The sequence below is a fragment of the Staurois parvus genome, unplaced genomic scaffold (genome assembly GCF_062004578.1).
Source record: "Staurois parvus isolate SC_StPar_1 unplaced genomic scaffold, SC_StPar_1.0 ptg000618l, whole genome shotgun sequence".
Taxonomy (NCBI): domain Eukaryota; kingdom Metazoa; phylum Chordata; class Amphibia; order Anura; family Ranidae; genus Staurois; species Staurois parvus.
In genome coordinates, this window is record NW_028318414.1 from 3,236,540 (window position 1) to 3,248,649 (window position 12,110).

The 12,110-nt window shown below is 41.0% G+C and overlaps 1 protein-coding gene across 2 annotated transcripts in view; it reads left to right on the top strand.

Annotated features, from left to right (window-relative positions):
- Positions 1-10,781, top strand: part of LOC149449465 (V-type proton ATPase subunit S1-like protein) — an 80,129-nt gene extending 69,348 nt beyond the window's left edge. For both annotated transcript variants that reach the window (XM_089693236.1, XM_089693237.1), the window contains 2 exons: positions 4,675-4,915; positions 10,182-10,781. In XM_089693236.1, the coding sequence (XP_089549362.1) occupies positions 4,675-4,915; positions 10,182-10,508 (568 nt within the window). In that variant the 3' untranslated portion in view covers positions 10,509-10,781. The remainder of the gene's footprint in view (positions 1-4,674; positions 4,916-10,181) is intronic.
- Positions 10,782-12,110: the final 1,329 nt, after the last annotated feature.

Below are 12,110 nucleotides of genomic sequence, written 5' to 3' on the forward strand. Positions count from 1 at the left end.
CAGCACTAATGGAAAGAATCAGGGAAGTGGCAACCAACGACACTTTGTAGTCTCCAGACATGCTCCTTAACAACCATTGACATCATCGGTTAGTAGGACACAGGTGGCCCAGCATAGGGTTTGGCTCTGTGTACAAAATGTAGGCATGATCCACCTGTCTGCCTGTATTGGGGCAATTTTTAGGCACCCCTGAAGAATGCAGATATCACTCCTTTTGAGAATGCTGCTCTAAAGTCTGGTTTCAATCAATTTCTGACAGCTTTTGTGCTCCTGGTGTTTGTTTACATTAGAAGGCTGGCAGAAAAACAAGGGGAATGGAGCTTCAGTGCTTCTGTTGTGAAACTTCAGACAATTTTATCCAAAATTCCTATAGCTACAGAGGTGAGTGATGGCTTGTTCTAAAGTGATTTTACTGCTGGTTCACTAGTATTTTATTGCATTCACTAGTGTTTACCGATAGCTTATGTTAATATTTAGGGGTATATTGTATTCCCACATTGCTGCTTTTTGTCTCCATGATGAATGCATCTGATTATGTGGCTGCTTGAGTATGACAATGTTGTGCTTCTTTTTTTACCCACACATTGGAATTGTTTGCTCCAAAAACTGTTTGTGTGTGATTAAAGAGTATATTTTTGCTACTCTCCTTTATGCCATTTCTGTTTCTACTCTGATATTGATTTAGGTTTGGGATAGTATTACCTATACACGTTTACCCAACTGTACCATGTGAGCTCCACTATAGCATAAGAAATATTTAATTTTGTAATCAAAATATGTATATAGTTTGGGTGAATGTTCACTTTACCCTAAAAAAAAGGTGAATTTATATATTTTTTATTGCAGTCCAAAAATTCAAACATTATCTGTTTATCTGTCTCTTGCTACACACTAGTGGGTTGTCCTAGCATGAAAATTGAAGGTATCAAGGAGGGGATGACTGCAGACAGGTTTGAGGACAAGTATAGTTAAATATCAGTTCTGCATATAAAGCAGATGGGATACCCTCCAGTGCCATGGAGTATTGGACACAGGACTACTGATGTTCAGTAGCACATACAGTTGTGCTCAAAATAATAGCAGTGTGTTGAAAAAAGTGAATAAAGCTCAAAATCCTTCTAATAGCTTTTATTTCCATACACACAAATGCATTGGGAACACTATGCATTCTATTCCAAATCAAAACATGAAGAAAGATATATCAAATTTGTGTTCTTCCTCTAAAAAAATTGAAGAAAAGTGAATATTAGACTGTTCAAAAAAATAGCAGTGTTTGTTTTCTTCTTTACAAACTCAAACATTCACTATATATTCACTATATAAACTGAAAAATGTTTGAAGATTTTGCGTTCCTTTGAATCACTTAATATTTAGTTGTATAACCACTGTTTCTGAGAACTGCTGTACATCTGTGTTGCATGGAGTCAACCAACTTCTGGCACCTGTGAACAGGTATTCCAGCCCAGGATGATTGGACTACATTCCACAGTTCTTCTCTATTTCTTGGTTTTGCCTCAGAAACTGCATTTTTGATGTCACCCAACAAGTTTTCTATTGGATTAAGATCCGGGGATTGGGCTGGCCACTCCATAACGTCAATCTTGTTGGTCTGGAACCAAGATGTTGCACGTTTACTGGTGTATTTGGGGTCGTTGTCTTGTTGGAACACCCATTTCAAGGGCATTTCCTCTTCAGCATAAGGCAGCATGACCTCTTCAAGTATTCTGATGTATTAAAACTGATCCATGATCCCTGGTATGCGATAAATAGGCCCAACACCGTAGTATGAGAAACATCCCCATATCATGATGCTTGCGCAACCATGCTTCACTGTCTTCACAGTGTACTCTGGCTTGAATTCAGTGTTTGGGGGTCGTCTGACAAACTGTCTCCGGCCACTAGACCCAAAAAGACCAATCTTACTTTCATCAGTCCACAAAATGTTGCGCCATTTCTCTTTAGGCCAGTCAATGTGCTCTTTGGCAAATTGTAACCTCTTCAGCATGTCTTTTTTTCAACAGTGAGACTTTGCGGGGGCTTCTTGCAGATAGCTTGGCTTCACATAGGCGTCTTCTTGCCATTTTGGCTATTCTTCTATCCATTCGAATGGTAGTTTTTTTGCTTTCTTCCACGTCTTTCAGGTTTTGGTTGCCATTTTAAAGCATTTCCAATCATTTTAGCTGAGCAGCCTATCATTTTCTGCACTTCTTTATATGTTTTCCCCTCTCCAATCAACTTTTTAATCAAGGTACGCTGTTATTCTGAACAATGTCTGGAACGACCCATTTTCCTCAGAATTTCAGAGAGAAATGCACTGTAACCAGCATGTACAACATTTGCTGCCTTCCTTCCTTAAATAAGGGCAATAATTGCCACCTGTTTTTCAAAGAATGAATGACCTCACTAATAGAACTCCACACTGCTATTATTTTGAACATGCCCCTTTCAATTAGTGATTCAATTACACAGAATCAGCAGCATGTATGTCATGACTGTTGGGTCTGTTGGATTTCTATTACTCTACTGCACCTGCTAGTAAATTATTTGCCGATTAGAAATATCATTTCTACCAAAAACAGTGATTGATCAGGTTAGTGATGTCTGACTGCTATTATTTTGAACACAACTGTATAAGATGACAGAATAGTTACACAATGTTTGTTTTTATGTGAGTTAGGCAGGCCATACACGGAGAGAATTTCTGTCCTGCAACCATGGGCTGTTGTCCCCAATGGGAGAATACAATGATTATTGCTAACAGCTATAACAGCCGCTCGGGATAATCGCATGCAAAATCAGGTTGGTTGTACCCAAGTTGACAAATTGAATACTTGAGTACATTCCATCTGCCCATACATGGTTCAAAACTCGGCTGGTTCAGCAGGAATGTCTATGGCCAGACAGTCTTTATCTATTGTGACCAACCATTCTTCTGCCTTATACAAGCTGCATTTGCCTAATACAAGTTGCATTTGCTAACCTATATTTTATTTTATGAATGCATGATTTTTTTATGGGTTTTAACTAATGCAGTAAGAGATAAAAGGGGTGTAGATCCTGCAAATTATCATTTAGTACCTTTCAACATCATCTGCCTGATACCTGCAGCTTGTTAGCTATGAACAATAGTTCTGGTAACAGGGCTGGTACTAGACTATTTGGCGCCCTAGGCAAGACCAGGTATAACCTCTGAGACTGACCACATCATAGGAGTGATGGGAACCCATATAATTACTGCCTGTCTTATTATCCATCAGGTATATGGAGTCCTAGAATACACTGATCTCCAACTACACAGCCTGCAAGTTCTCCATCCAGCCTGCCAGGGGCTAAAGGAAATGGCTGCAGCTGCTGGGCATTCATGGTGATCTGGCAGTGCAGGCACTTACCTTACATGGGAAGAGGACAGTTGAGGCCACCTTCTCCATGGCCAGGTTTCAGATGCTGGGGGTGAGGGAAGCCAGACACATTGGGCAGCAGCTCAGCTTCTGGTGACAGTGGTTGCAGAAAAGGTGTCTGGCCTGGCACTGCAGGATGGGGGGCAGCACATATTCGAAGCAGATGGGACAATCAAACAGAGACATCAGCTGTGCTGTTGCTGGGACTCCGGCCTGGAGACTACCGCCGCCAATAGAAGGGGCATGGTGAGGCCAGAGGTGGCGAGGATCGTGTTGGGGACCACAGGGGATAGGCTGTGTGGCAGTGGGGGAGGTGGCAGGAGCTTCTGTTTCCTGCCCGGTTTGTTAGCACAAGGTCCAGCGTAGGATGGGAGGGTCACCACGCCTGAATAGAACCATGGAAGCTCGGGGGGGGGGTGATTGGTAAACTTTCGACCGGAGGGGATGCAGTGGATCATGGCATATGGTGGGTCCCTGGAACATGCTATGGTCCTGCCCCTCAGCAGCATTATCAGCGCCAGAGATGGACTTTAACTCATGATACCTTTGGAACATTGTCACACATCATCAGGCGGAGCTAACCATGTTCTGTGTAAAGAAGGTGTAGTCACCGTAGGGCAGAGGCTGAGGGCCAAGACCAGCAAACGTGGCTGCGCCCTAGGCTGCAGTGCACCCTAGGAGGCTGCCTAGTTTGCCTATTGGTAGCACCGGTCCTACTAGTATATTCCCAAAAAATGTCAGAATTATTGGACAGAAAAATCAGGTTTGAAGCATTAATTCAGTAATTCATTGGTTTCATGCACCATTGCAAATAGTTGTATTACTGCTCAAAGCCAATAGGGATGAGCTCAGGTGTGTTTAAACACTAGTCCAAACCCACCTGAGCTTTCCTGCCAGGAAGCTGGCACTGCGGACTGGCAAACATAATGGGCAGTGGCATTCACTGCCTCGCTGCTATACATATACAAGAGGTGTGTTGCTGGGCAGGGAATGTCTTGGCCAATTATGATTGGCGAACCACAGTGGCACCTACCTGGTGGGATAGTTCAGGTGGGTTCTGACTAGTATTCGAACACTTTACCTGATTCCTGATAGCCAATAAATACACTTTGATTTAAAGAATGATTGACTATACCTGTGTTTGTAGAAAACAGGCATTTTGGCAGATGGTTTGTGTCTTTCTAAAGACAGATTTGTCAAATATAGTATGGTACCTTTTAATATTTTGTTTGATCTCCCTATTCAATCATTTTGTTTTCTATTTTTATCTGTCAAGGCTTTTATTGGTGAAAAGCTACTACAAACTTTCAGTCCAAAATTGGTATCAATTGCAATGCATTCAGATCCTCTTCAACCATAGTGTGCAAGCAACGTTCAACAGTACCAAAATATTTGCTCCAATCAGCTATTCTTACCACTGTCAGCATGTGAGCAGCCTACAGAAATATGATTCTCTGTTATTTCCCAGCTCAGACAACAGCTCGGCACTCTGGGATGTCACCTTCCTGGATTTTCAGGTAATAAAAGACTTTGAGCTTTACAGATTTATTTCTACCATTGCACCAGCGTATTAAGAATGAGAATAGAGGTAAAGAGTAGCTTAGAGTATTATGTACTTTCTTGTACAAGCTAAAAGCCTTGGGGGTTTCAGATTGATGATGTTACAAGTAGCTGATGTTTCTGCTGCAGCTTTCAAGTCTTTTAATACCTTAAATGCTGCTGTAGTATTGTTCAGGCAATGACATGACCGTTCATGATTGCCAATCTGAAACCTCCTTTCCCTTGTAATGTACAATGGGACATATGAGTAGAAGTTTACAACATTACAGACATGACTCAATAGGACCTTGCCTGTAGCAATTAAACTCATAGTAGGCATCATTTTGTATCCTGAATTGGAAATTGAACAGCTGGAGGGTAATCTTCTCAGAATGTATGACTATTTACAGATATCAGACTGCGGTCAGACGTTCAGGTTCAGTCTGACCACTAAAATATTTTCAGAAAACACATAAATTTGATGTTCTTGGTGGTCAAGCTTTTGGTTTGAAGAACAGAGAATGAAAGCAGAAAGACATCCATTAATTTAAGAGAAAGCGGAGAAAATCTAGCTGATTGATTCTGCCCACAAGTAATAGTTGGCCAGGTAATGTCTGGAGAGGTCAGTGAGTGTCCACAGACATGCAGTCATTTACAGCCAGCACAAGTGATTGGAATCTACTGTGCCTGTGGGAACGTTAACGCCATCATGATCTTGAATATTTTGTACCTTTGTGACCAAAGTGATTCCAGTCAAAGGGTTTAAAAGTTCAGCTCCCTCCAGTTTAGCTATTTACATTGCAAGAATTTTAGCAGCATTTATTGAAGATCCTTACCTGCTTCTTTTCTGTAGTAATGGAGTAATGTGTGTGTAAACCTTGAATCTCTTTTTTCAGTATGTGTGGCATCATGCTTCACTGTATAAAGTCTTCTTAAGCAAATCATTTTTGTGAATCTGTTGCAAAGTTTATTAACCAGAGATCCTGCCATTAACAACAATGGGCAGCAGTGTTGTCAGCCTACTTTGTCCTTCAGCTGGCCATTTAGAGGCCTATCAGGTCTGCACATCAACTAAGACCTGATAGGCAGCACAAAAGCCACCTATACAGCAGACTAACAACACTACTGCTAATTTCAAGACAGTGGCTTAGGCAGGCCATAGACGGGCCGTTTATCGGCCGAATTTTCGGCCGATAAACAAAAAATCGGTCAGCCCCATTGCTGATGCTGCCACCAATGTCCACGAAAAACATCTGTTTTTCGTGGATTTTCCATCATGACCGATAAAAATAAATGTGAAGATCCATGAAAAACGGACGACAGGCTGGCCCCACTAATGGCGTGAATATAGGCCAATTTTTAGTGCGGACAAGAATGTGGCCGATAAACGACCCGTCTATGGCCTGCATTAGCTTTGTCAGCTTTAAACCAGAAGTATTGTTACTGGCAGGACCTTCAGGCAAAAACTTTGCAACAGATTTACAAAAAAAAAATATTTGCTTATGAAAACTGTATACACAGATATACAGTGCCTTGCAAAAGTATTCATACCCCTTGAAATGTTCTATATTTTCTCATGTTACAACCAAAAACATAAATGTATTTTATTGGGATTTTATGTGATAGATCAACACAAAGTGGCAGATAATTGTGAAGTGGAAGGAAAATAATAAACGGTTTTCAAAATTTTTTTACAAATAAATATCTGAAAAGTGTGCATTTGTATTCAGCCCCCCTGAGTCAATACTTTGTAGAAACACCTTTTGCTGCAATTACAGCTGCAAGTCTTTTTGGGTATGTCTCTACCAGCTTTGCACATCTAGTGTGAACTTTTTGCCCTTTCTTCTTTTTTAACATACTGAAACTCAAGCTCTGTCAGATTGGATGGAGAGTGTCTGTGAACAGCAATTTTCAAGCCTTGCCACAGATTCTCAATTGGATTTACAGTGGGTCTGGACTTTGACTGGGTCATTCTAACACATGAATATGCTTTTATCTGAACCATTCCATTGTATCTCTGGCTGTATGTTTAGGGTTGTCCTGCTGGAAGAGGAAGGGTCTTTTGCAGACTCTAACAGGTTTTCTTCTAAGATTGCCTGCTGAAGAAAAGCATCCCCATAACATGATGCAGCCACCACCATGTTTCACTGTGGGGATGGTGTGTTTAGGGTGATGCGCAGTGTTAGTTTTCCGCCACACGTAGCATTTTGATTTTATGCCACAAAAGTTCAATTTTGGTCTCCTCTGACGAGAGCACCTTCTTCCACATGTTTGCTGTGTCCCTCACATGGCTTCTCACAAACTGCAAATGGAAGTTCTATGGCTTTCTTTCAACAATGGCTTTCTTCTTGCCACTTTTCCATAAAGGCCAGATTTGTGGAGTGTATGACTAGTAGTTATCCTGTTGATAGATTCTGCCATCTGAGCTGTGGATCTCTGCAGCTCCTCCAGATACCATGGGCCTCTTGTTTGCTTCTCTTTTCAGCATTTTTTAGCATTTTTGCATTAGCGTTTAGTGGCGCATCTGCATTCTTTCACCTTTTTTTTTACAAAAAAAGTCCAAAAACACTGGTTCGCCACGATTTACGGCAGTTTACAGCGTTTTGCAGCATTAGAGCGTTTCGTTTTTATAGATAGAAAAACTTTTCCAGCCAAAAAACACCCCTGCCAAAAAAAACGTTGATGTGCATGAACACATAGAATAGCATGCTGGGGGGGGTTTACTGGCTGTAGAAAAGAAACCTCAAAGGCAAAAACAGCAGCTGTGTGCATGAGGACTAAAGGGGCTGAATACAAATGCACTCCACACTTTTCAGATATTTATTTGTAAAACATTTGAAAACCATTTACCATTTTCCTTCTACTTCACAATTATGTGCAACTTTGTGTTGGTCTATCACATACAATCCTAATAAAATACATTTATGTTTTTGGTTGCAACGTGACAAAATGTGGAAAATTTCAAGGGGTATGAATACTTTTTCAAAGCACTGTATGCTGGCAAAAATATTGGAAAATACATTTTGGATTTACATGGACTTTTAAGTGTACTAGTGTTGAATCTGTCTGGAATCTGTCTTGACCTAAATCGTTTGCAGTCCCTTATGCAGCAGAGTTCAGATTGGCTGATGGAAAGGTGTTCTCTACAGCTGCATGAAAATGATGCGGTAAAAACTAAAATGGGCAAACTCTATAAGAAACGTAAAAGAGAAATGAGCAACAATATGTACTATCAAAAATAAACTCTGTATGAGGAGTGGTTAATAGAATAGATTTCTACAGGCTGCTGGGAACTTTGGTCAAAGTAAAGATGCTGGAACTGAGCATATCGACCCCCAGATGGTAACTGCTGATGGTACTGACAGTAATCGCCCAACAAAGCTTTGCTGCAATATCAAAAAGAGAATGTAAAATAAATAAAACCACTTGCTCTATGTTCACACTTGTGCGACTCTGTGAACTGCATTTGCACAGATACGGCAGCCTATTAATTTGAATAGACTGCTGTGCCTCCTGACCCTGCATGTTTGAAAATGTTGCCCGCATGGAAACCGCAAGTGCAATGTGTTTCCCAGTGCGGGAAGTCGTGGTGCGATTTCCAGTGTGTGGGAGTGCCATTAGGATTAATGGCACCCCAACGCATCTCGTGAGCAGCAGTGCTTTTTTCTGTGTGGATGATTGAGGCTGTGGGAACAGTCCTGACAGATCCGGTATTTCTGCAGTGGTTGTAAAGCCGTAACGTTTTTTACTTGAATGCATTCTCTGCATTAAGGTAAAAAACCTTCTGTGACTTGGTTCTCCCCAGCCCTCCCCTTATACTCACCTGAGCCCCATTGCGATCCAGTGCTGTGTCCAAAACCAGCGGCTCTCTCTGCTCTCTCCCTCCTTACAAAATGGGAGCCATTGGCTCTTGCTGCTGACAATCAAACTCTGCGTTAAGGGAGGGGGCAGGGCCTAGCCCCGCTGTATTTGCCTATAGAGCCACTGGCTGAAGAGGAGGAGTGCCAGCAGGGTACCCGAAAAGAGGAAGATCAGGGCTCCTCTGTGCAAAATATTGCACGGAGCAGGTAAGCATGACATGTTTATTATTTTAATTAAAAAAGAAAATAAAGATTTGCAATCACTTTAAGTATGGGTACTGAAAAACAGTAAAAAATTAACTATTTCAGACATTTTGAGAGAAATAGAGAGAGCAGGAGCAGAGAGAGCAGTATTTGTTGAGATTAGCTTTCTTTTTTTTTGTGGTGTTTGGATGTGTTCCAGCTCATTTCTGTGCAGAAATTATTGAAGCAGTGTCTAACATATTTTCTTTCATGCGAAACCTCAAAGTATGGTGTACCAGGTCCATTTGAGTACCGGGAAAACACTTTGCATGCATTTTTCATGATGAAAAAAGGCTCTGAACAGCATCTGGAAATGGAAGAGTTAAAAAAACATTTTCAAACGCTTATAAATGCGGTTAGCTGCATTTAGCCACGTTTACATGCGTTTACAAGCGTTTGAAATGCTGATAAAATCTACTCTTGAACGCAAGTATTCTGCATTCAAAAAAATGACTGTAAAACTCAACTGCCTGTAAACGACATACTGTACATGGACACATAGGAAAACATTAGGGTGAGTTCAGGGGCTGCTGAAAAAAACACTGAACAGATCGTAAACGTGAGTTTATCAGCTGCAGTGTACATGAGCCCTTACTCTGCTCCCTGCTTCTGTCAGCTTCTTCCTTGTAGTAAGGTTCAGATTTGCGGCAAATTCTGCAGCATCAGCATTTGTGGTACTGGCAAATTGTTTGTGCAGATTTTCCATAATGCACTGCATAGCCTTTGAACTATGGTCAGTAGCAGTGGAAGGACCAATAAAGGAGCTTTTAGATGGGGCAGCCCCTTCACTAAAAGGTGGAGGGGCCTAGAGCAGCTATAGTGTCAGTGAACTGGAAAGCTGGATTGGATTGCTGTAGGAAAGCATAGGGGAGACTGACAAATTTAGGGTCTGTTAAGAAAACTACAGATGTTGTCCTAGCTGTTCCATGTATGCAACCCTGTCTAGTCGCAGTTGCAGCTTGTCAGGTGTGACCTGTACAGAAGAAATAACCGTACAAATGAACAAAAACTTAGATTTTGCACATACTGGATACACAGCAACAGGCACACCAAAACAGAACTTTATTCTAAGATCATTTGTTTTTGCAGGTGACCAGTGCATGTATTAATATGTGAGTGTGATGCCTATTTTGTATTGCAGATACAAGGATTTAACATTGAAGAAGGAGTGTTTTCCTATGCCAAAGACTGTACAACTTACTTTTCTCCAGCTATTCTTATGGGACTAGTCATGTCACTTATCCTCCTACTAGTCCTCGCCTATGCTCTCCACATGCTGATCCATCTAAAATCTATGGACAGACCTTACCAGAGGAAATGTTCTGCCACCTATTTCCCTAAAACAAAAGACAATTATCTGGAAGATGAGAGGGAGCCCCTCAGAGGCTGTGGACAAGAGTTCTATGAACTAAGACAGCCAGAGTACTGTAGACTAAGCATTCAGCAGTGTGCATCTGTTTCTCATTAGCTCTATAATTGACCATTGTTTCCCTTTGTGTATTTCTGTTATTTTGATTTCACATTAAACACAGTTTCCAAGAAATGACTCCCCCCGATAAAGGCATTATAAAATAAACTCTTGTGCAACACAGTCACTCCAGAGACCCGCGACCCTAGAACACTCTTGTGAAACCTCAGAGCGTTCTGTCACCAAAACATGTTGAATAATTGTTGGCCAATGTATGTAGTGGATGTGTTAGGCTGTGAGTCATTAACAGTAAAGGTAATCAAGTCTGACAAAGACCTCGTGTTTTTTGTTTCAGTTAATCTCAATATTCACATTTAAATCGTGTTACAATTAAAGCTGGCTATAGACACTACAGTACGGTCAGACCTACAGTCATGATCCAACAGTATTTGTATCATTGTCCCCAAACAATGACCCATTTAATTTCCCATGAGAAGCCTCAACTGGCGGTCCCTGCAGGTAGCTCATAAACTTTAGAATGTTGCTTTAGTTGATAAACGGAGTCATCTTATGTCTAGGGGTACCTTAAAGGAGAATTCCACCTTTTTAAGAAAAATTAAATAAAATAAATGCAAGTTTGAATAAAAAAAGCAAAAATGTGTATTTCATTTTTTTTAATTTGAGGCTGCAAAACACTGTGCCCATAACACTGTTCACCAGGTAAAAAGTTTTGGGCATAAAATTAGCTAATCTTACATAATTTTGGGGTGCTGAAAACGAAAATGACCCTAAAAAATGTTGATTGGCTCTAGTTTCCATGATATATTCACCCATCTAATGACGTAAGCCATTCAAAATTATGATGCAACTTCAGCTGCATATTGCGCAATTGATACTGGTGACCAATAGAAAATTGCATGTATACTGAGATGATGCAATATTAGCCTTTAATTGCATCACTTCACTGCATAAAAGCTGCAGTATCTGTAGCTGATTGTAGTTCGACAGCGTCTTTACATTTCGTTTTATGCTTATATAGGCTACTCAGTAATGCCTCGAACTTGTGTGAATAAAGCAGATAATTTCTGCTATATCTGCGGTGAAATAACTTTTATCTCACAAAAAAGGAGGATAACAGGAATGATTAAGAAAGCCTACAACTTGTATTTTGGCTGCAAGATAGGAGACCAGGACAAGAGCTGGGCACCACATATATGCTGCAATTCTTGTGGGACGGCACTGGAGCAATGGTTGAATGGAAAAAAGGCATCTATGCCTTTCGCTGTGCCAATGATTTGGAGAGAGCCAACAGATCATGTTAGTAATTGTTACTTTTGTATGGTGCCTCCAACAAAAGGGCTAAATAAGAAGAAAAAGTTATCTGTGCACTATCCAAATATTCCATCGGCAATACGTCCAGTTCCTCATGGAGAGGGGCTAACAATTCCTAAAGCACCAGAATCCTTTGTGGTTGAGTCAAGTGAGGAAGAACCTGAAGCGTGTAGTCATCAACCGTCAACCTCACATGACCCAGACTTTCTTCCATCCACACCCACTGAACCACACCTCATTACACAAGTGGAATTGAGCGATCTTATCAGAGACCTGGATCTTCCGAAGAACAAGGCAGAGCTTTTGGGGTCAAGACTACAACAGTGGAAT